Source organism: Stylophora pistillata, chromosome 6 (assembly GCF_964205215.1).
Source record: "Stylophora pistillata chromosome 6, jaStyPist1.2, whole genome shotgun sequence".
Taxonomy (NCBI): domain Eukaryota; kingdom Metazoa; phylum Cnidaria; class Anthozoa; order Scleractinia; family Pocilloporidae; genus Stylophora; species Stylophora pistillata.
In genome coordinates, this window is record NC_142524.1 from 9,135,345 (window position 1) to 9,158,091 (window position 22,747).

General features: G+C 38.7%; 3 protein-coding genes across 7 annotated transcripts; all 3 read left to right on the forward strand.

The window, feature by feature from the left end:
* Positions 1-552: 552 nt before the first annotated feature.
* LOC111327997 (E3 ubiquitin-protein ligase synoviolin B) lies at positions 553-7,835 on the forward strand. The gene is made up of 12 exons (XM_088762819.1): positions 553-866; positions 1,007-1,099; positions 1,418-1,723; positions 2,238-2,364; positions 2,776-2,875; positions 3,407-3,472; positions 3,715-4,040; positions 4,650-4,787; positions 4,934-4,968; positions 6,474-6,543; positions 6,646-6,829; positions 6,962-7,835. The coding sequence occupies exons 1-12, from the start codon at positions 738-740 to the stop codon at positions 7,455-7,457; spliced, it is 2,070 nt and encodes a 689-aa protein (XP_088618945.1). The 5' UTR covers positions 553-737; the 3' UTR covers positions 7,458-7,835.
* Positions 7,836-10,027: 2,192 nt separating this feature from the next.
* Positions 10,028-15,212, forward strand: LOC111327976 (L-rhamnose-binding lectin CSL3). Of its 4 annotated transcripts, none has more exons than XM_088725709.1 (5): positions 10,028-10,179; positions 12,061-12,131; positions 13,618-13,880; positions 14,270-14,578; positions 15,072-15,212. In XM_088725709.1, exons 2-5 carry the CDS (start codon positions 12,080-12,082, stop codon positions 15,093-15,095), a joined length of 648 nt encoding a protein of 215 aa, XP_088581835.1. In that variant the 5' UTR covers positions 10,028-10,179; positions 12,061-12,079; the 3' UTR covers positions 15,096-15,212. The 4 variants fall into 4 exon arrangements, with proteins under 4 accessions (XP_088581835.1, XP_088581836.1, XP_088581834.1 ...); XM_088725710.1 differs by having other exon boundaries at positions 13,621-13,880; XM_088725708.1 differs by having other exon boundaries at positions 10,104-10,212; positions 13,621-13,880.
* Positions 15,213-17,553: 2,341 nt separating this feature from the next.
* On the forward strand, positions 17,554-22,174 carry LOC148728121 (L-rhamnose-binding lectin CSL3-like). 2 transcript variants are annotated; one of them, XM_088725712.1, is made up of 6 exons: positions 17,554-17,660; positions 19,003-19,106; positions 19,723-19,964; positions 20,306-20,614; positions 21,144-21,278; positions 21,672-22,174. In XM_088725712.1, exons 2-5 carry the CDS (start codon positions 19,055-19,057, stop codon positions 21,165-21,167), a joined length of 627 nt encoding a protein of 208 aa, XP_088581838.1. In that variant the 5' UTR covers positions 17,554-17,660; positions 19,003-19,054; the 3' UTR covers positions 21,168-21,278; positions 21,672-22,174. The 2 variants fall into 2 exon arrangements, with proteins under 2 accessions (XP_088581838.1, XP_088581837.1); XM_088725711.1 differs by having other exon boundaries at positions 19,031-19,106.
* Positions 22,175-22,747: the final 573 nt, after the last annotated feature.

Genomic DNA, 22,747 nt, shown 5'->3' on the forward strand with positions numbered 1-22,747 from the left:
CTGTGTCACTACAGTTCTTGGCTGAATTTTGTCCAGACCATGTTTTCACAAGTGATCAGTTTTTGGGGGAAGGCGAAAAAAAAAATGGGATATTATTTTCTATTGGCAGTGAACATAACTACGATCCTCTTTAGCATTTCTGGAAAATATCTTTTAGCTTGAAGATCGGCTATTATTTTTCTTCAGTCGAGCTTAGAGCACAAGTCAGTTCCTAATGCGGAAAGTGAAGACGCACTCTTTACTTGCCTTTAAAACATACATACGCCCGTAAGTTCTGAAAACTAAATATATTTTCTCTAATGCATTAGAGAACCCGTAGACTTCAGTCAGAGTTGAAAATTTTATCGCACCAGTTTTCGCGCACAAACTTGGCATGTAATCGAACACATAACATGATGGACTTTTCGAAGATTCTTCAGGCAATAATTCAACAAATATTATCAGCCTGAGTTACGCGACTTTGATTAAATTTGGAATTCGCGTCGCCACGTCGAGCCTCCGTTCTTGAGAATCAGCGGATTCTCACAAAAGACAACACAAGTTCCCGTATGTGAAGACGTGTGTACTTTCTGTTTCTTCAGTAGAGGTACGTAGCTGGTAGCCAGTCAAAACTGGCCACGGAATTTTGGAATTTTCTCAAGTGTTTACCAAGTCATTGCCGAAACGGGTCCGGCAGAGTTTGAAGATTATGTGTTAAATTTATTAGCTCAACTTCAGCGCTAATACCCGCCTACAAGATGAGAGAAGTGGTGCTCACTGCAGCCAGCTTGGCGTTAACTGGGGCTGTTGTAGCGAATGCTTACTACCAAAAGAATCAATTTTACCCTTCTGTTGTGTACTTAACCAAGTCTAGTCCAAGTATGGCGGTAAGCTGCTAGTTTTGGCTGATCGAATTTACTCGAAAAATCTGCTTTTTCTTAGTGAATGAAGCTGGTATTCTGTTATATAGTGAAATGAGGAAACCCTTCTTTTGTTTTGACATAAAATCTGTCATTCTCTCTGGTAGGTTTTGTACATTCAAGCTTTCGTGCTTGTGATCCTATTCGGTAAAATGATGCGAAAAGTTTTCTTTGGACAGCTGCGAGCGGCTGAGATGGAGGTAAAGTGCCTCTTTACTATTAGTGAATCTCTAACTTGTTATCTTTTTGCGTAAAAATGAGTCAGGCAATCGAGTTTCTGTAACTAGTGTAAGTTGTAGGTACCTTAGTAAATAAGGTTATAATTGCAAGTAAATTATTTTATCTCCTTTTTTTTTATTATCAATTTCCTGTTTGTTCTAAGCTATTACTCAAATATCCATTCCAAGTGAAGAATTCCTTACTCCAGTTTTCAATTTTATTATTTTCTTAAAACACTCACACAAAAAGCACTCTTGAAACAAATTGGTTTTGACACATTCATTTGATTTTTGTTTCAGCATCTCATTGAAAGATCATGGTATGCAGTCACTGAAACCTGCTTGGCATTCACAGTTTTCCGCGATGACTTTAGCCCTCGATTTGTTGCTCAGTTTACAATGCTGTTGTTTCTAAAATGCTTCCATTGGTTAGCAGAAGATAGGGTTGACTACATGGAAAGAAGTCCAGTATTGACTTGGTTATTCCATGTCCGAGCAGTGTTGCTTCTCATGTTTTTAGGGATGGTCGATGCAGTTCTTGTGCATATTGCATACAATACAACAATGCAAAGTGGAGCATCAGTACAACTTGTTTTTGGATTTGAGGTTAGAATAGAGATTGATACAGCTCTGATTATCCATAGGAATAGTATAACTATCATTTTTTTATGAGAGGGGGGGTTTCATCACAAATGAGTACCTGCTAAACCTGAAGTGGCTTTACCACTGCTGACTTGTGCAAGTATCAATATGTCAGCCAGCCACTAATTATGTGGTAAGATGGACCAGTAAATGGGGTATCTAACACTGGAAAATATTTACAGCATGTAGATTCTTGGTATTTACACATTTTCATAAACCTGAATCACAAGTTATGTGCATTATTGACTTTACTTACAAATGTCATGTATGAAAATCTTTACGGTGGCCAATTTACATCATCAAGTCAGTTGATAAAGCCAAAATTACTCAATGTTATACTCCCCCACCGACACAGCACCACAGTTTCTTTAGAAACTTACCCCCTTTATTCCTTTGCCAAAAATTGTTTTCTTACTACTCTGAGAGCATAATCTAGGCATCTGATTTTCTTCTTTTTTTTTTCACAATTTTGTTGCAGTATGCCATTCTCTTAACAATAGTGGTAACCATTCAGATGAAATATGTCCTGCACATCGTAGACCTACGAAGTGAAAATCCTTGGGATAACAAAGCAGTCTATCTATTGTACACTGAATTAATTACAGGTAACGATGATTATATTTTATTTACCAAACTCTATCGATGTTGCAAAATAGCAGATTTGATGGTGTAACAATATGTGTCTCAAAGTTTGGCTCAAGAGGTCAAGGGTTTTGATTGGATAATTCGCCTTGATCTTGTGTGATGCAATTCATAGTTATGTACCTATTGACTTAGTGGGAGAGTTCGGCAGGAAAATAAGTTTTGGTCATGATGTACAGATGGAGTGCAGCATGATGAAGAGCAAAATATTTTCCAGTGCAATAAGCAATTAATAATACCACCCTACCCTTTCACTTTCTTTTGTCAAGGCCTATGGCCTTCATACAAGGATTTTTTTCTATAAGTTTTCAATAAAAGTGTATGCGAGCCATCTTATTTTAATGATTATTTCTCAACATTTTCTTTTGTTGTAGGTTTTATCAAGAGTGTTCTTTATATTTGTTTCATGATCATCATGATCAAAGTACACACATTCCCACTTTTTGCCATTAGACCCATGTACTTGACATTAAGGTAAGCCTCTTGATTTTTATTGAATCAAATATCACTTTATGGAACACCTTTGATGTTGTTGCAAATGATCATCTAGCGCACAATTCATTTGATTGTTGTAAAACCAAATTATTGGCAACAAATAATGAGAAGAAAGGAAATTATCACTGTAAACATTTAGAACTCATAGAAGCTTAAGTTTCAGTATATGAGTGTCTAAGGATGGTGTGAATTTTCTAGACCAGTCACAAAGGCTGGGCAAGCAAAACCAAAATAAAAATTGTAATAATTTGAAAAAAAACAAAACAAAAACAAAAACAACATTTGAATTAACTTTTGGCATTGAATCACAATCTACCCCCCATTGACTCAACTATGCTGTATACATGGGAATGGAAAATTTTATGAGGAGGTGCTTAAAGCAAACAAACACATTTCCCTCTTTACTGTTAGTATTTTCACTCCTTGATGCAGTTATTTGAGAGAAAGCTAATTTCAGCTCTTCCTAGGGAGGAGCAAACCTTAACTCTTTTGATTATTGTTTCATTTCAGGGGATTCAAGAAATGTATTAGTGATGTTATTATGTCTCGGCGTGCCATTTCAAATATGAATACACTGTGAGTATCAGTAGGTATTTATTGCTGGGAACCTGTTTCCCATTCACCAACCTCATGAGACATTTAAGATTGAAGCATTGCTTTATTTCTTATGGATGTCTGTTCTCAAAATCAGAGGATTGTCCTCTTGCAAAACAGTTAAGTTCAACAAACATAAACTATTTCAGCATGAATTATGCTGTTCTACTCATTAAGGCCAATGGAGGATTAATTTTGTTCCTTAATTTTTGTGTCTTGTCTAGTTATCCTGATGCCACACCTGAAGAACTCCAACAAGGGGACAATGTATGCATTATATGTCGTGAAGAAATGACAACAGGCTGTAAAAAATTGCCATGCAACCATATATTCCACACAAGCTGCCTACGCTCTTGGTTTCAAAGGCAGCAAACATGTCCAACTTGTAGAATGGATGTGCTTAGACCTCAGCCCCCGCCACAACCTCAGCAGCCACCACCCCCACAAGTTCCTCAGCCCCCATTTGGCTTCCCTCCCATGGGGGTTCCTCCTCCTCCTCCTATGGGAATCCCCCCTACCCCAGGGGTATCACCTCAAGGGCTACCAAATGGTAAGAACTTGTTTAAAAAGAGACTTGTTTGTATCATAAATGACCTCATGCTTATGTTTCTAAAACTTGCATCTTTCTTACCTTACCTGTTGATTTGTTTTTTTTTTTTAGAAGTAGACAGTATATGCTTGAATTAGCAACCCCCCTACAAGAATTGTGCTCGTTGAATCGTATTCATAGGCTTTGTAAACCAGCTTCTTGTCAATCCATGTATCATATCTGTGTCAATCTTACTCTGAGAAGTGGAATTTGTACACTCGTGGCACTTCTATCAAAAGCAAGTTTTCATATCAATTTTTAAGGATCGTTCTCATTTCATTTTTTCAACTTATCTTTTATTAATCCTTTGGCTCCCAAGATCTGATTGTTAATTCTCACCTCTAGCTGCTACAAATTTCTTTGTTAATTATTTATGAGAATTTGTTGCAAGATCAGCATCATAACTTCTACCTGATAAGTTTGAATATTCTCATAACCTGTTTTCTGAAAAATGTATGTATATTATAGGGAGAAGTTACTAGTCAATCACTTCTAAGAGATACATGTTAAGGGTGGAAAAGTATTGTTCACATCACTCGGTACATGTTAATGTCTGGTTTTTACTCCTAGCTCCTCCAGTCATGTTTCCTGGTTGGCCACCCATGGGTGCTCCTCCATTTCCACCTGGACAGCAACCTCCTGTCCCATCACAAGCACCTGCCCCTGGTGTTACCTCTGCAACTGGCTCAAGTAGTCCCCCACAACCAGGTATAAACACAGCTACATTGTATTCTTTTTCTTCACATTTTGTTGTATAAATCACATGATGAACAAGCAAGTTTTTAATGTAACTTTGGCATAGTTTCCTGGTCTCAAGTGATGGTATTTTATGTTTTTTCTTCTTTTTCTGGCAGGTCCAAGTTCAACTCAGGATGCCAGCCAAACACAGGTGTTGTGCTTTTAACTTCACTTGTAATTACTAGTATGAGGCACAGCTGTGATTTATTTCTTTTATTAAGTAGGAATAGATTTTATTTGTAAGGTTTCATCTCATTTTACATGAACCTCAGCCAATATTTTGTACTGAGTTTTAATTGCAAAGTTCAGGACCCACTTGATCAAAGGACAGATATTGCTGTCTACTTAACGTGCACCTAAACCCAAAAAATTTTTTTCGCTTAACGAAGTAAGCTTATTTTTTTGAGTATTTCTGCGCAAAAATTGTTTTATTTGCTCAAATCTTCAATTTTCTATGCCCAGTCAAAATACGGAAAATCGGCCGCCATCTTGCCCCACGACCGAGTTTAAAGAGGAATGGCTCTAGTGGGTAATGTGACGTCAAATCGAGAACACGAAAGTCTGCATTTCACACATTTTCACTTGTTTGGGAAGGTTGTAGTCGATAATTGTCCGAAAATATGCCGACTAAGTGTGTTGTAGAAGGATGTAGCAACGTGCGAAATTTGCAAGAGGGTATCGCGCTTCATACATTCTTCATACAACACACCTAGTCGGCATATTTCAGACAATATCGACGACAATCTTCCCAAACAAGTGAAAATGTGTGAGATGCAGACTTTCGTGTTCTCGATTTGACGTCACATTACCCGCTAGAGCCATTATTCTTTAAACTCGGTCGTGGGGCAAGATGGCGGCCGATTTTCCGTATTTTGACTGGGCATAGAAAATTAAAGATTTGAGCAAATTAAAAAAATTTTGCACAGAAATACTCCAAAAAATAAGCTTAATTCGTTAAGCGAAAAAGAAATTTGGGTTTAGGTGCACTTTAATAGAGATTTTCCAGTGTTTACAGTTATCCAGCCTTTGAATGACTGAAAGCGTAAAATTTTGTTGTTTGGAGTTACAAGATGAATTACAAGATTTCCGTTTATTACGTTGAGTGAAGAGAATGTTGACCATTTACTAAGGGGAGGTGTACAAACTGCTCTTGCCACTTATTGTATGCTGGTGGATCTCTGATTTTTATCACATCCATTTTGAAATGACTTGTTAGCATAAGTCACACCATTTTATGGTCTAACTTACATCTTTTCCTGAGTCAATGAGACAGCTTTACTAAAACACAACAACCAATCAAAGCCTGTTCGAAGAAATCATTATAATCATAAATTATTTTTGTACGTGATGCGCGCGCTTTTCTTCTGCGTAGTTATGAGAAGCTACCTCGTATTTTTTCATGTATATTATTAATAGATAATCGCATGATTTTCTCGTGAAATTTGGAATAAATAAGTACTTGTAAATTGCACTCGAAATCATGTGATTACCTATACAAATTACACTCCCCTTAGTTTGGTAACCATTATCAATCACATATCATTAGCTCCTTTTTTATGTCAAATTAACGACAAAAGGAATGATAGAAGACTGAAAGACAGATACGTATGCTGTTCCTTTTTTCTGTTCTCAGTATTTTTTTTTCCTTTTCCTCAGATGCCAGGTTTTGGGATGCCTCCACCATTTATGTTTCCTCCTCCCTTTATGATGCCACCATTCATGTTTGGTAAGTTGACAGGGAAGTTTGATAGTTATGCGTTTTATATGTTCAATGAATATGTTGGGTGAAGTGGGTGTGTGTGTGATTTTTTTTTTTTTTTTTCACTAGGCGATCTCAGCATGCCTCCCAACATGGACTTTTCGTCTCTGAATATTGAGCAGCTGGTCGCTGTTGAAGGTCAGGAAAGACAGAATGTGGAAGCAAGAATAAACATGTTACGGACTGTACATGCTCTGCTGGATGCGGCCATAGTCCAGCTTAATCAGTACACTCAAATGATAAATGCGCAGAGGTAAGTTAAGTAAATCAATATTCAAGCGAGTTAATATACGTACTTTGTGTCTTTGTTGATGTGTATGGTTTTATCACTCTGAAAGACTCTTAATAAACCCAAGCTAAATCTTTTTGCATATTTGTTTTTCAGACAACCGCCCTTAAATGTCCCTCAGCCGTCGACCTCAGCAGGACCCTCGGGACTTGGAACCAGGGAAGCAGGTCCCTCGGGACTTGGAACCAGGGAAGCAGGTCCCTCGGGACTTGTAACCAGGGAAGCAGGTCCCTCGGGACTTGGAACCAGGGAAGCTGGTCCTTCGGGATTGGGAACGACAGAAGGTGGTCCCTTAGGACATGGGTCAGTAGGCGCAGTGTCTTCGGTACTCGGTGGAACGACGAAGGCAGCGGGAACGAATCCAGTCTTATCAGCAGGGACGTCATCTTCACCTAAACCTGGGCCTTCTACGGAGTCTGATTGTCCAGCTTCAAAAGACTCGGCGGCGAAAGCCGGAGTTTCATCAGATAAAGACATTTCACAAACAGAACCGGACTCAAATGGCGAGAACTCTGAAATAAGGAGGCGTAGACTGGAGCGATTTTCGAGCGCCATGAATCAAGACAGCGGTGATAAGGAGCAGGAGACCTGATACTGTATACTGCTGTTAGAAACATAGTTTTCAGGAATCTTAAATGACTTGCACATGCCACCTTCGAACAAAGCATAGTTTATCGAGCAGTGACTCCTAAGTTAAAATCTTATTTAAGGATTTTTAGCTGTTTACCGGTAAATGGAACGGGTTCGTAAGCCAGTTCTTCGGTGTCGGGAAGAATGAGATAGATTCCAAGAAATTGTTTCTCGTGAAGGGCAACAACAGAAAGGACATCTTTCTTTTAAACGGGAACATCCGAGAGAAGGAAATCGCAAAAAATTTAACTCAAAATAAACAACTTTATTAGTTTTACAGGAATATTTTTCATTTTTGTAGACGCATATGGAATATCAAATAACAACGCGTTGAACTTGATCCCGTGTCTAGCAAGTTTCTGCAAAGAGATTTTTTGAGCACCTTCGAAGATTGTGTCAAGGGTTGAAGCTTGTACGGAACTGTGAGCGAGCGTAGCTTAAACATTTCTCTGTTGGTATCAAAATAGTCAAAAATCAAAAGGTGAAAATGATTTGCGATAAATCAGCGAGGAAGGCAACTCTTACGCTTCTTTCGTGCTCTCCAAACTTCCCGCGTGCTCCATAACTCGATAGTGCACAGCTGAAAGCATGAACCGATTGTTTTAGAACATAGCCGGTGGAATTGTGCATCAAATCCGACGCGAAAAACGGACAACAATATCAGTTGAAGTGAATCGTGACGGCGCTGATGCCGAGTCTCCTTTTCCGTTGTTTTTTTTCTTTTTCTGCTACATTTAAGAACTCTAGCCCAAGGGAAAGGTCCAGACATTGTCTTCGTTTTCGGACTAGTAGGCCGAGTTTCTGTTTGTATCCATTGTTGTTGCGAAATATATTATTTTCCCCGCGCTGACAATGGCCGCACGAACGAAAAAAAAATTTCTGGCGAAGCGATTTGCTGACGCTTTCAAAGTGCACTATCGGGATTTTGAGCACGCTTCCGTATATTGAATTTGATTGCGCGGTTCTGCTAGATATGTTCTCAAAGGAATTTGTCAGTCAGCAGGAAACTAGTAATCAAATGTGTAGTGGAAGTCTCAAGGTTTCACTATGTCTCTCTTTGTTTCCTTTTACAGATTTACATGAACGTACCACTGTTTTTTTTTTTTTTTTTTTTTTTCAAGTGGCAACGTTGGTTTCCTTTGTTTTCCTTTAAGATTTTTGGGCGGGAAATTTGCGTTCGGCTGACCAAAATAGATCCTTTTGGGCATGTTCTATGTTTGACGGCTTCATTTGGGTTTGCATATCGCAAGCCATAAACACAAAAGTTATTATGATCCAGTATGTCTTTCCTGAGGCGATGTTTTTCGCAAGAGTTGACCACGTTTATCTTGCGTCATAATTTTTTTTTTTTTTGAGCCTCAAGGGAGAAAAGTAAATCATCGACTGAAGTAAAAAACTCTGAACACCGATCTCCATGTAAAAAAAAATTTCTCTCTCAGAGTCCGCGAAGTCATTTCCTGCTTTAATCGAAAACATTTGAAGAAACGAAAAACGAACTAGCACAAAAGACGCGTTCAGTTATGTTAACAAGGCATATATGTTTTACTTCCGTTTATTTACAACTAGACGTCACAACTTGTTGAAACTCAGTTGACTTGCATCACTGTTGGCCAAAAGAAATTTTCCTACATCTGAATGACTAATAAGTAATCAAATAATAACAGCAGATATGTGCGATGAAATAATTTGTTGGATGGAAAATTAATTTCGTTGTTTGGAGCGGGAATATCTACGGACTGAAATAACAAAAAACGTCATCACTGGCACAAATAATTTCTATCGTTTTATTGTATCTGTTGAAGTCAACGGTTATAGGGCTATTTAACGGGGAAGTTTTCGAACCTGACGTTTCGAGCGTTAGGCCTTCGTCTTGAAACGTCCGCTGTAGAAACTCTTTGCGGCGCCCAATTTACTATATCAACCAAGTTGAGAAAACCAAATTATCTTTTAATACCTTCCCACCGACGCAGCACCACAGTTTCTTTAGAAACTTACCCCGGCCCTTTATTGTATTGAGGACGCTAATAAACTGATCCTGCAACTTACATCTTCGAGTAAGATTTCACTTGTGCTGATTGAGACCCTTTCAGAGTGAAAAAAGAAAAACATCAACAAAGACACGGAGTGTAAACTTGAGGGAGGAAGTTGTCACTAAATAGGATGACTCACTTGACTGTGACTGACGATCATCGAATGATCAAAGAATGATTCTTCCTTAGTAACCCTGTAACTAATTGATGCAAAAACCTGTAACAAGAAAATGTTTTAAACGTGATATTTGTTTAAATGGTGGACCGAATCAGTGTTTTATTGCCTTGAATTCCCTCTATTCTGTCGTTCTAAACCGTTTTAATCTACTTCTTACCGACAGTTTTTTTTTTCAGTTCTAAACAGTGATGAAATTTTGATCATTCATCAATGTATCGAAATGTACCTCTATTTTATTTGTATAGACAGCCGTTTCGTTATTATGTCATCCGCATCACGTACTAGACGGACACGCTAAAAATATCATTTGCGAGTTCAAAAAACAGGTCTAGTTGTTAACACTAGCCTCAATAAAAACCCGTCACCCTTTCCTCTGCGCTTATAGTACGCCGCCGCCGACAAGTTTCTGAGGCTTTGATCCAAATACTTCAGCTTGGGATAGCTGCTTTCCTACGAATTCCTAAACACGCGAAAAGGTAACGGCAAGATTAGAGCAGTCATGATATGAGGTACAACTGACTCCAGGCCGCGCTAAACACGTCGAGAGTTAATCTAAAATGTTGTTAGTATGTATTGATTCACAGTTCACATGTTTGTTTCTTAATTTTACTTCATACTAAAGATCGAAAAAGTCACAAAATTTGAGTAAGCTGAGCTTAAATATGCTTTTAATTGGGAGATATCGAAACCAAACTCTAAGCATCGATTTACGCTCTCCGCCCGTTGAACAACCAGTTCTCGTATTAATACGAAAAGCAACAGAGAGAGCAGTCAGTATCTTGATCTTTCGCGCCCCGAAGTAAAACGGCAGAGAGCAAGAAAATTACATTTAAAAGAGGCATTTACGTGTCAACTTAATTATTACAATAGCAAAATATCTTCTTCAAAATTAGACATCTTGGTAACTTTAAATAATCAAAAAGCATTCCCAGATGTACTTAGGCTGAGAAAGCCATACGAACAGACTTAGTGGTGACTCGAGTTAAAGAAAAAAGTACAATTAATTTGCCTTTGTTTATGTTGTGTTGTCAGATATTCAGGGTAAATTATTTCGGCTGTCACCGGTCCTTTGAGGACAATTCAAACATTTGTGCGAAAAACAGAGAGTAGTTTTTTCTAGATAGTTCTCTGTAGCATTGCTCTCAAAGAAAATAGCACTTACTGCGGAAAACTGAAATAATTTACTTGTGCCCCTTTCATTATTGTGAGTGGCGGACTCTTCTGGCTAAGTGGTGAGGTAAATCATTTGCGGTCATAATGTTCAAATGAATAAAAGAAAGTTAGCTAATCCGGCAACAGATGAGGCGAATTTTGGTTTGTCTTAGACGTTTGTACTTAAGGCAAAAAGTTTCTAGCTTTCGTAGTTTCAACCAAAATAAAACACGTCCACTGAAAGTTCAGAAAAAAAGTGCGAAATTTAGTGAACGCTCAAACAATCGAAATGCTTGTGGTGACGTGGCGAAACGATCACGTGGCCAAGTAATTCCTTCGAAGAAAAAAATTCTTGCCGGACTCGTTTGGGGTTACAGGGGAAGAAGAAAAATGTTTGAAGAAAATAAAACTTTGCGAGTAAAAAGAAAATTTTGTTAATGTCTCTTTGGATAAATGAAATACAACATCGTTTTCAAGTACTAAGTAGTCAGGCCTTATCTATTTTATAAGTATGGAAGGCTGGGGGACGTTTGTTGACATCAATGATGAGTTAATGATGTATACCTAAGGCTTTCAATTCAGGGTTGAGGGCTCATAGCACAGGGGGCATAAGGGCTTGCTTTTTTTGAGAATATCCTGAGAAATGAAATTAGATTTTACAAAGTCAGCTTCAGTTGACATAGTGCAACAAAGATTTTCATTCAGTTTAGAAAACGAGAAAGCAACTAACTGTATCTGGAAACTGGTAGGCGAAAGTCCTTCGTTTTAAGAAGAAAATGCGAATGCCAAATATTAAATTTTTACCGCAATAAGCAAGGATTTAAGGACTTAATTTGAGGGAAAAAGGGAAGAGGTTATCATTTCTTCAGGCAAGTTGAGAACCTGAAACCCGCATGAAGACTAGTATTTTCAAGGAATACGGAAAATAAGAGGTTTATCTTAAGGGAAAATAAAGAATTTAATTGACTCATTTTTTATAAAGCATGGATTGTATTGAATCCTTTCAGCTAACAGAAATGAAGAGACCTCTTATCGACCCTGTTTTGGACTGCAACATTTTAATCCTAGAAACTCTTCTTGCAAAACGTGGAACACTAAGAATTGCAATTTTTTAACATAATTATTCAGTTGTAAAAGGCAAGACTACCAAATTATACATTTCTCGAAAGTTTCTAGCAGAATGCTTAGTTTAAACTTTCCTTCAGGTTCAAATTACAAGAAAGGATGTCTCGTTTGTTGGTGTTCTTTCTACTTGCAGTGATATCAAGTGGTTCAGGTGAGTTTTTTTTGTGGCTCACACGAATTGTAAACCGCACTATATCGTGATCCAAGATACTTTTTACCCTGGGATTAATCACGGTGAACAGAGCGCTTGTCACGTGGTTTACTATGGTCGAGGATAGGTTCCATTCTACGCTCAGCTACGTTACGTAAGCTTCAAAGCTTCTGGAAGCGGCCATTTTGTATTTTTGGATGTAATTCGTTATGGAAGATAGTGTTTTATCTAGTTATTCGTCCATCCTTGTTGCTAAGATTTCTAATAGAAACTCAATAAGGTACCAGACACTAAAAAGGAGCTCATTTTGGAAGCCACCCATGTACGCATTGAGAACCTATTTTTGTGTTTTCTTTGTCGATGGGTTTCTTAACCCTATAAACCCTAATATCACGCATATTCTCCATACTTTTCTCCGTACATTTCCCAAGGTGCTGACAAGGAGAATTTGTTTAACAATCAACAGCTTCTTTAGTTGGCGATCATTTCCTTTATTCTCGTGACCATAATGTTTTATTGACGGATAATATTTAAGGAGAAAATTAGATGTCTAAGGTCAAAGCCGAGGTGAACCATTAATTTAAAAACTCGCATACAGTTTTTTATATCTATTTGACCTTTACTTCTGACCATCAGCATGTATATTCTCCCTGCTACTCTCTTTACAAATCTTATTGAAGTGTTGAGGAGAATTTGTTCAACAATCAAGAGCTACTTCAATGACCTTTCAATTTCTTTGTCCTCGTGACCTTAATGTTTGACCTTAATGTTTGACCTTATCTTTTTAGCGGTTAAAAGATTAAGGTATCGAGTGAAAAAAATAGCTAGGATATAAAAAGAAATATTTCCCTCAAGTCGAATATCATCTTAACCTACTTATTGATACTCGGTTCAGAAAAAAAACACACGCGCACGCGCACACACACACACACACATAGACACTTACACACTCACGCACACACAAACACGCACACACACACAACACACGCACCCGCGCGCGTGCACACACACACACACACATATACGCACACCCACACACACACACACTCACACACACACGCACGCACACACACGCGGACACAAACACACACACACACACACACACACACACACACACACTGTAGTGGACTGTTATAGGACCGTGATTACACAAAAAAAGTATTGTGTTTTCCAAAATTCTTTAACTTTTTTAATCCCTTAAAAGAACTGTCTTCTAATTTATTCTTACAGTGTTACCGCTGAATCAATCCGTTAAGTTACGAGAATAAAGAATGATCGAGTAAAGGAACTTTTGATTGGTGCACAAAATCTCCTTGTCAGCACCTTAGGAAATATAAAGAGAACAGTATGGAGAATATGCATACTGAGGTTAGGGTGTCAAAGGTTAATCAGAATATAGGCGGATATAAAATTTCTTTACGACCCTCAAAAATTAAGGAGTTCAGTCCCAAAATTTGTTTTAACGGATCTTCTTTTACATTTTCAGAAGGCTATTTCTTTCGTCGAGTTTGTGAACATCAACGAATGACAATAAACTGCGGCTCGAAGGCCATCAACATCCAAAGCGCTACCTACGGACGCACTCGGAGAGGAATTTGTGGATTCAGAAATAATAGGAACACTAATTGTCATGCTGGAACATCCATGATGCTCGCTAAATATGAATGCCAGGGCCAGTCAAGGTGCACATTGCACGCCAAAAACTCAGCCTTTGGAGACCCGTGCCGGGGCACTTTTAAGTATCTGGAAGTAGGAATCAAATTGCGCATTCAATCTAAATACCTTAGATACATTTAGGCGTTAGCTCAAATCTTTTTGTCGTTGTTGTTGTTGTTGCAACGTTAAAAAGTATTACACTGGGAAGACGACACAGAAGTAGTCACGAGGTTAGTCTAAAGCGCAAAAAGCCTGAGTCGGGGGTAGGAGGGGAGGGGAGGGAGGAGGAGTGTAGACGAAAAGTCAACGATGGCTTTGCTGATTTCCAAAACCGGACTTCATGAATCTCATTTTTCATTTTTTTCCGCTCTTTTTGGTTGCAGAACGCAGAGATATTTAGATAACTAGGTTAATAACTGTTTCCTTTCCTTATCTTTGTTATATCCGAGTTTGACTGCTGTGATTTTTTTTTTGTTTAAAAGGTGAGGTATGAGTGCGTACCAAAAGCACAAATATGCTTCCAAGACTCAATTTTGCTGCGAATCTGTGAGCACCGCACGCAAACAATCACCTGTCCTTATTGTAAACCGAAGATCAACATAATATCAGCAAACTATGGCCGTTTAACTGGTCGCCACATCTGTAGCGGATCAGTGCGAACCACGAACTGTGGAGCTGCGAGATCGCACGATAAAGTGAAAAAATCCTGCCAGGGAAGACGGAGCTGCCGTTTGAGAGCATCAAATGGAATCTATGGGGATCCTTGTGTTGGTACATATAAGTATCTGGAGGTAAGAGTATCCCAATTTCATTTTAAAAACCCCGAGTTCACCAGAACCTTACTTACTGGAAGTTTTCCATCTTAGCTGGAAACTGCTGACATTTTACAGTGCAGATTCGGCAAAAACAGGGTTTAAACGTCTGGGCATGAGCAAACATTGAAACTGCAAAAAGGTGGCGTCACGCATTCTGTAATCAATTATAACAAATGATAATAAATTACGTCGGCGACGCGTGATACGTCACAACGTATCACATTTACAACGTGATTGGTACGGAAAAACTCACGTGATCAAGTTGCATTGGGTTTTTTTTCACTTCGCTTTGTAATTGATCCACAAAACTCACGCCACCCCATCAACCAATCAGATGTAAAATTGAAGGCAATCGCCACCTGGTTACACGCGTTTTTCCCGCGCTTTCTTTTTTCACTAAGAGTTCTTATTGGCCTCTTGTGATTAATTTATCTATTCTGATTGGTTATTGGGATTTCTTCGTTTGCAGGTCAGATACAGATGTGAAGAGTGATGTCACATGGTCAACGGGCGTCAGGGGCTGAAAGTTCATGAAACAGAAATGATCCATTGTACGTAGTCTAGCTGTAGAGTTTGATAAAAGAGATCATTAAAGTCCACTTAACTCTAATTAACGTCTGTAGTAAACTTGTATCTTATTCAGTTCTTACACGGCCAAAATCAGGATTGATTTTCAAAAGATCAAGAAAGAATGGGTCGGAAAAAAAGATATCTACTGACCTGGCGGTGTGAGTGACAAACATAAACCTTCTCTCCTCTCCCCTCCCACATGCTTAGAAAACCTGCGATACATCAGACGTGTTCGCTTTGAACCAAACGTGGTAACCTAATGTTGTAAACTAAAGAAGACGTTTGCCAGAAGAATTAGGCTTTAATCATCAAATCTCTTACTATAAAACATGGCGGCAAAAACTACAACCACGAGGATTGCACTACACAAATTATCACAAACGCCGCATCACACAACTTGCAGTGTTCGAATGTTCCTGGTTACTATCATTCTAAGCAACATATGGCAATCTGCGGTCTTTCCTTACACTTAGGTAGCACGGAAAGCCGTAAAAATCTTGAACAAAAAAGCTCATCTTTCAAACCGGCAGTCTAAATCCCACAGGGATCAACGAACGCTTTTCATTCCACTAATTTATTCTTGTTTTTCTCGTCGCCATGTTCCCACCAATAACGTAGCTCCATTTTCTGCCTTTAAAAGCACACACAACCCACAATTCCTCTATTCGCTCCGACGAAGGGCTAACGCTCGAAACGTCAGCTTTTGTAATCGTTACGGTGGCCAATTTACCATTTCAACTTTGTTGATATATCCAAATTATTTCCTGGTTACTAGCTTAGTTTACAACGTCAATTACCACACCCAATATAGGAAAGTAAGCGCACAATGGCAAGCAACTCATAAATATTTTTATGACATTTGTACCTATAGTTTTTTATAACATAGCGATGTGTACATATGATGCACGATCCTCGCAGTAGATAGCGCTATTTAAGCAATAGCGAAAATCAGACCTGTACGGGATTCGAACCACTGACCTCTGCGATACTAGTGCAGCGCTCTACCAATTGAACTAACAAGCCAACTGGGAGCAGGCCGTTAAGTTGATTCGTAATAAACCCGTGAAAGTGATAAATGGGATACAATGAAATATATGAAGTTCATATATTTTGTACTGCGGTATTAGATATACTAGTATCGCAGAGGTCAGTGGTTCGAAATTCCGTACAGGCCTGATTTTTTTTCAGGTCTGATTTTCGCTATTGCTTAAATAGCGCTATCTACTGCGAGGATCGTGCATCACATGTATCTAATACCGCAGTACAAAATATATGAACTTCATATATTTCATTGTATCTCATAGCGATGTGTATTAAAGATTCTAGCATCGTTGTAAATTATTATCAACTTTTTGCCTTTTGAATTTGAACACAATTCTGTCCGCAGACTTTGATATTAATAGCATTCAAATAAAGTTATTCCATTCTTGCCATTATATCAGTATTGCTTATAAAGGGAGTCCTACCTCCTGCAAAAAGCTCAGAGACCATTTGAGAACTAGGGCTTTGAATATCAGTTGAGATTCAGAATATACAGTTTTGTCATCATCACCACAAATAGTTCAATTTTATAATACATGACTAAATTACATTTCACAAGGGAATTTCTTAAACTGACGTTTCGAGAGAAACAATAATGAGGATCGAAATGTATCAGTGAAAGTGCGCCATTATACACCAATAATAACAAATTAAAGTGCTAGAAATAGCGACACGTGAACTTGGGACCTCGTCGCCTGACGCAGTGGCAGTCGAAACGTCGTGATCAATATAATTGATTAGCCTGGCTCTCACATCATGAAGCAAATGATTACCGATTCATTTATTTAATATCAACTCATTAATATCAACTCAGTTGATAAACCCAAATTATCTTGTAACAGCCCCTACCGAAGCAGCAACACAGTTTCTTTTCACAGAGAAAGATAATTATCCAATCATAAACTGATGCCACATATTTACAAATAGGGTTTCGCTTTTCAGAATGAAGAAAAAAAAGGCAACAATGACCAAAGTATCCTCTTGAAACTTGAAGTTGACACTTACAGATTGACTCGCTTGGCGACTGACGATTCTTCCTTAGCAACCGTTCACAGAGACTGGGTCACATGACAGAATTTATATCTTCGCGTCACTTTCACTTTATATTCTTGTCCAAGGACGCCATGATTCCTTTTTACCGACAATTTTCAGTATTACTGGGTTAAATTGTGTTCATTCATTAAGTATCTTTTGTTTTTGTTCCGTTTTCTCTTTTTCGTGAGAGCAAGTCCTCATCAATACAACTTCCGCATCACGGATCGGAATAACAGGCTAAAAATACAACAAGTCTAGTAGCTGATACTAGCCCGAAGAAACATTAAAAAAGTGGGTTACATTTTCCTGGTTGTTCATAGTACTAAGTCACAAGTTTCTTGGGCTACCACAACGATCCCTTGAGCCATAAGACTAACTGCTTTCTAGAACTTTAACCCAGCCGAAACCACAGGTGAGCATGACTGATTTGAGAGGAAGTGAAGTGCAATTTCAAAACTACCCGTTGTTCAAACTGCATTCAAACTAACCTTGGGGTGGTCAAATTTATCATCGGGTAAAATAATTTTGCAAAAACCTACTGTTCATATTTGACCGTTTGGTTTCTCAAACTCTGAGTTAAACTCCCGCAAGATGTTAAAACTTTGCACATTCTTTCATACAAACGAAAACAAATCAACATTTAAACCTTAATTAATTTACGCCAACCACCCTTTTAGTCCCGGCTCTGTATTACCTCGGTAAACGGAAGGTATGCGGAATGTTTATTCGCTCACCCTAGCACAAACTCGTCAAAGCCCAAGAAAAGAAAATGAGATGGAAACATCTACAATGTCAGCTACATAATTAGAAACCGCGAAACTGTCTCCTCTCAAAGAATTGAACATCTAGGTAATATCATCAAAATCACTCCCTATTTAACCCAGGTTGAGAAAGTTCTAAGAACAGAATACCGTCTCGAGTGGAACGAAAAACAACATTCACCGAATGAGTTGACCATCGCTAAAATTTCTGTTGTCAGATATTTAATAAATGCTTTCGGCTGTCACAGAAATTAAGTAAGACGGAAAACTTGGCTAGTCAGCATAACAAAAGAGGTAAATTTTTTTTTGTCTCAGTTCTTTATACCTATAGAGGTTTTGCACAGCAGCCATGTTGGAGGGCAGGAACAATAGCTTATTTTACGCATGGGAAAAAAATTCTTTCTTATGCAAAATATTTTCATTGTTCCTGCTATCCAACATGGGTGCTGTGCAAAACCTCTATAAGCCAAAAAGTTTTAAGCTATTATAGTTCCAAAATAAAAGATAACGAAAATTCAGAATTAAAAAAAGGGCGCGAAATTTAGTTTAACGCGTTAACACTCGAAATACTTGTGCTGACGTGGAGAAAGGATCACGTGGTCTTAATCAGTAATTCCTGAGCTTTCGTCTCGATGACAAATTCTTGCTGGATTCGTCCGGGCTCAAGAGGAGTAGAAAATGTTTCAAGAAAACGTTCACGAGGAAAAGAAAAGCAAATGTCTCTCTGAGTAAACGAAAGAAAGCAAGAAAGCATGTCTTTTTTAATCAGTATTGGAGTGGGAGAGGAAATGTATGTCAAAAAAAATCCAAAAGGACTTTTCTTTCGGGGTCGAAGGCTCCTAGAACATTTTGATTTCTAGGAACGAGGAAAACAGGACCACCACAAATTGGGAATAAGGGATAGGTGCTCACTTTTTCCTGAAAAATGAGATAAAATGATGATTAAGAAAATAGTGCAAAATGGAATGACTAAAATTGCCATGATTTTATTAGAGAAAACCTAATTCAGATTCCCCTTCAGGCTTAAAACTCGCTACAAAAGAAGATGTCTCCTGTTTTGGCTGTATATCTCCTTGCTGTAATTTTAGGAAGCACAGGTGAGCTTTTACACTTTCCGTTTACTTTTAACAGTATCAGCCACACTTTTTTAGAATTACCAAATAGGAAAAGACTGCAGGTATTCTGTACTGTAACCTCCAACCAAAACATTTAGGAAGGGAGAAAACAACAAGGCCATAGCCAAAAAAATTTTCATTAGCTTGAGCGAAATATAATCTTGACGCATGTCTTGTTGTTCGATCTAGTTTTTCAACTACGCTGTAATAGACAGATGCAGGACTCATTTAAAAGAAAAGCATAATAATGCTAACCAAAACAAAAATTGATTTATTGAAAATTAGTTTAAAACTCTTTAAACTCCCAGGATTGAACAAGACAGAATTTCTTCTTACAACGTCCAAATGATATCAAGCAGACAAGTGACGACTAAGAGGAAAAATATCACTAAGGAGATTATTAGTTGATCACATACCAAATTCTCAGAAGTAACATCATAAGAATTGTATGGCAGACAGCGAGGAGAATTACAAACGAGATCTTGGCAATGAAAGAGTCAATCAAAACAAATGAAGTGCTTTTAAGATGTTTAAGACCTCCAAGAGGAAGTTTGGCTTGACGCGATTGTTTATAAATGATATTGCTTTGTATTTACAGAGGGATATCATAAATTTCTTCGAGTTAGCGAACATAAACAGATAAAAATAAACTGCTTCTCGAAAGTCATCAACATCCTAAGCGCCTCATACGGACGCACCCATGCCCAGAGCCATTGCCATGCTGGTACATCCATGATGGTCGCCAGATATGAGTGCCAGGGACAGACAAGTTGCACGTTGTGCGCTGAAAACTCGGCCTTTGGCGGTGACCCGTGCGCGGGCACTTCGAAATATCTGGAAGTAAGTGACAAATTGTTGTCACAACGCCAAAAATATATTGCACTTGAAAGACGACACAATTAGTTCTAACCAGTAGTCACGATTTTAATCTTAAGCGCGAAATCCTGAATCTAAAAGGGGTGGCGGAGGATGGGGGATGCCGTGATAAGAAAGTCAACGATGACTCTGCTGAATTCTAAAACCAGACTTCACGAATCTCATTTTTCATTTTTTCCCCATTTTTTTGTGGCTGAAGAACGTAGGGATATTTAAATAACACGCGTATACTTAATGTTTCCTCCCCCTTTTTGTCTTTGTTATATCGGAGTTTCACTTCACGGATTTAATTTTTGTTTAAAAAGGTCAAATATGAGTGCTTACCAAAATCACAAATATGCTTCCAAGACTCAGTTTTGCTGCGAATCTGCGAGCACCGTTCGCGATCTATCAGCTGTCCTTTATGCAGACCGAAGATCAACATCATAGCAGCAAACTATGGCCGTTTAACTGGTGGCCACATCTGTAGCGGACCAGTGCGAACCACGAATTGCGGAGCTGCGAGATCGCACGATGAAGTGAAAAAATCGTGCCAGGGGAAACGGAGCTGCCGTTTGACAGCATCAAATGGAATCTATGGGGATCCTTGTATTGGAACCTATAAGTATCTAGAGGTAGGAGTTTTCGTATTTTACTTTTACTCTCTACTTTTTTCACGCTCCAGATCCCATCATCGAATTAAACAGAACCTTCACTGCCACGACATTTTCCCAATTGGACCTTAAATCTGATCTACGAACACTCTCCTCATTTGAACAGAAAACAGCTCACACTCCCCAAGGATGTCTGTCGTTGTTGTTGTTTTTTATAAAGATTTCTGCTCGTAGGGTTGAAATGACCTTAACTAACATTATTTGCGACCATCCTATCCTTTTTGTAGAGCAATTTTTAACTGCATATCAATGGAATCCGAAATTACATTACTTTGGTTTCACTTTGCTTTGTGATTGGTGGAGAAAACTCGCGCCATCCTATCAACCAATCAGATGTAAACTCAGAAACAACTCGCAATTTTCCCGCGTTTACTATTTTCCCCGCGATTTTCCGCGCATATTGTTGATTTTATCACGAGTTCTCATTGGCTCCTTGTGATGATCTTCTTTGTTCTGATTGGCTGTTGACATTTTTTTAATATATCCACAGGTCAGATACAGATGTGAGGAGTGATCCCAGGTCAGCGGGCGTCAGAGGCTGAAAGTTCATGAAACAAAAATGATCCAATGTAGTCTGTAGAGTTTGATAAAGGAGATCATTAAAGTCCTCTTGACGCTAATAAATGTCTATTTATTTAATTTAATCACTTTCACCAGAGTGTGGTGAGGGTCGCACAACAGAGCGCACAACAGAGCGCACAACAGAGCGAGGCTCCAAATTAAGTGCGCCCTATATCCCACCCATCCCACCCCAGGGGAGGACATCCATCACACAGTAATCTCGTGTGTGGGAAATTAACGTCTCCTACCCCAACCCTGCAGGAGACGGGACCTCCATTTATTCGTCCCTATCCGAGAAGACTAGAATATCTAACCATTTCTTGATGTTATAGAAAGGTAGCAAATTCTTCTCAATTATTTTAAGACCCTGAGTGTTGGTCCGGCCGGGGCTCGAACCCTCGACCTCCCGCACAACAGTCCAGCGCTCTATCCATTGAGCTAACCGGGAGGCGGTTAGGTCTGTGGTAAACTTGCATCTGCTTCAACGCCCCTACGGCCTAAATCGAGTGATGTTCAAAAGATAAAAAAGGGATAACATGTGTTGGGAAGAAAGACTTCTATTAACCTGACAGTGTGAGTGACAACCATAAACTCTCCCATCCCTCACTACTTCGAAACCTGCAATCATTCTCTATCAGATTTGTTCGTTTTAAGGAACCAGAAGTTGTAACTCAGTTTAGGAAGGTAAGCAGTGAGTACTGACTCTTACAAAACAAAAGTACCCGGAACATTTCGACGACTGTTACCTACTGGGAACAATAATTTACTTAAAAGGTCAGGAACTGCAAACCTTTCTACATCAAGATAATTTGCTGGTCTAGGTAGTTAGTTATCCCACTTGTTATAGAATTAACTTTTTATTATAATTATTTATTAATGTAGTTGGCTCGAAGATATTAGCACCCAACTGCTACACGGTAAATTCGAGGGTAAATAAAGTTTATTGATTGATCGATTAAACATGTCAGTTGTCGCGCAGCATTTCTTTTGTTGCTTTCTTATGGGGGGGGGGGGGGAGGGGAGAGCGATAATTGTGGATCTTACTTTCCCACTTTAAGAGACAAGCTCACCTCAGCCAAAAAAGCCGGTGATCATATCATTTCAAATTCGTGTGCTCTTGTTTTACCTTTTTGACGCCCAAGAGTATCTAACATCTGAACTCTCGTTACTTAGCACCCTGAATTAAACATTACGGTCACGCAAATAAAAGAAATGATCACCAACTAAGGAAGCTCCTGAGGGTCAAGTTAAACAAGTTCTCCTTGTCCGTGCCAAAGGGCAGTATGGAGAATATGCATACTGATGCGTATGATGAACGATCCTCGCAGTAGAGAGCGCTATTTATGGACTAGCGAAAATCAGACCTGAAAAAAAAAAAATCAGGCCTGTACGGGATTCGAACCACTGACCTCTGCGGTACTAGTGCAGTGCTCTACCACTTGAGCTAACAAGCCAACTGAGAGCAGGTCGTTAAGTTGATTCGTAATAAACCCGTGATGATAAATCAGATACAATGAACATATGAAGTTCATA

What these genes read in the sequence shown, in the direction of transcription:
- LOC111327976 (XM_088725707.1), top strand. An exon ending in GCACTTTTAAGTATCTGGAA is followed by an intron (nt 13,881 to 14,269) that starts GTAGGAATCAAA and finishes TTTGTTTAAAAG; the next exon opens with GTGAGGTATGAGTGCGTACC. An exon ending in GTACATATAAGTATCTGGAG is followed by an intron (nt 14,579 to 15,071) that starts GTAAGAGTATCC and finishes CTTCGTTTGCAG; the next exon opens with GTCAGATACAGATGTGAAGA.
- LOC148728121 (XM_088725712.1), top strand. Translation starts at nt 19,055, where the DNA reads ATGTCTCCTGTTTTGGCTGTATATCTCCTTGCTGTAATTTTAGGAAGC. An exon ending in TGTAATTTTAGGAAGCACAG is followed by an intron (nt 19,107 to 19,722) that starts GTGAGCTTTTAC and finishes TTGTATTTACAG; the next exon opens with AGGGATATCATAAATTTCTT. An exon ending in GAACCTATAAGTATCTAGAG is followed by an intron (nt 20,615 to 21,143) that starts GTAGGAGTTTTC and finishes ATATATCCACAG; the next exon opens with GTCAGATACAGATGTGAGGA.
- LOC111327997 (XM_088762819.1), top strand. Translation starts at nt 738, where the DNA reads ATGAGAGAAGTGGTGCTCACTGCAGCCAGCTTGGCGTTAACTGGGGCT. An exon ending in TGCGAGCGGCTGAGATGGAG is followed by an intron (nt 1,100 to 1,417) that starts GTAAAGTGCCTC and finishes TTTTTGTTTCAG; the next exon opens with CATCTCATTGAAAGATCATG. An exon ending in ATTTCAAATATGAATACACT is followed by an intron (nt 3,473 to 3,714) that starts GTGAGTATCAGT and finishes TGTCTTGTCTAG; the next exon opens with TTATCCTGATGCCACACCTG.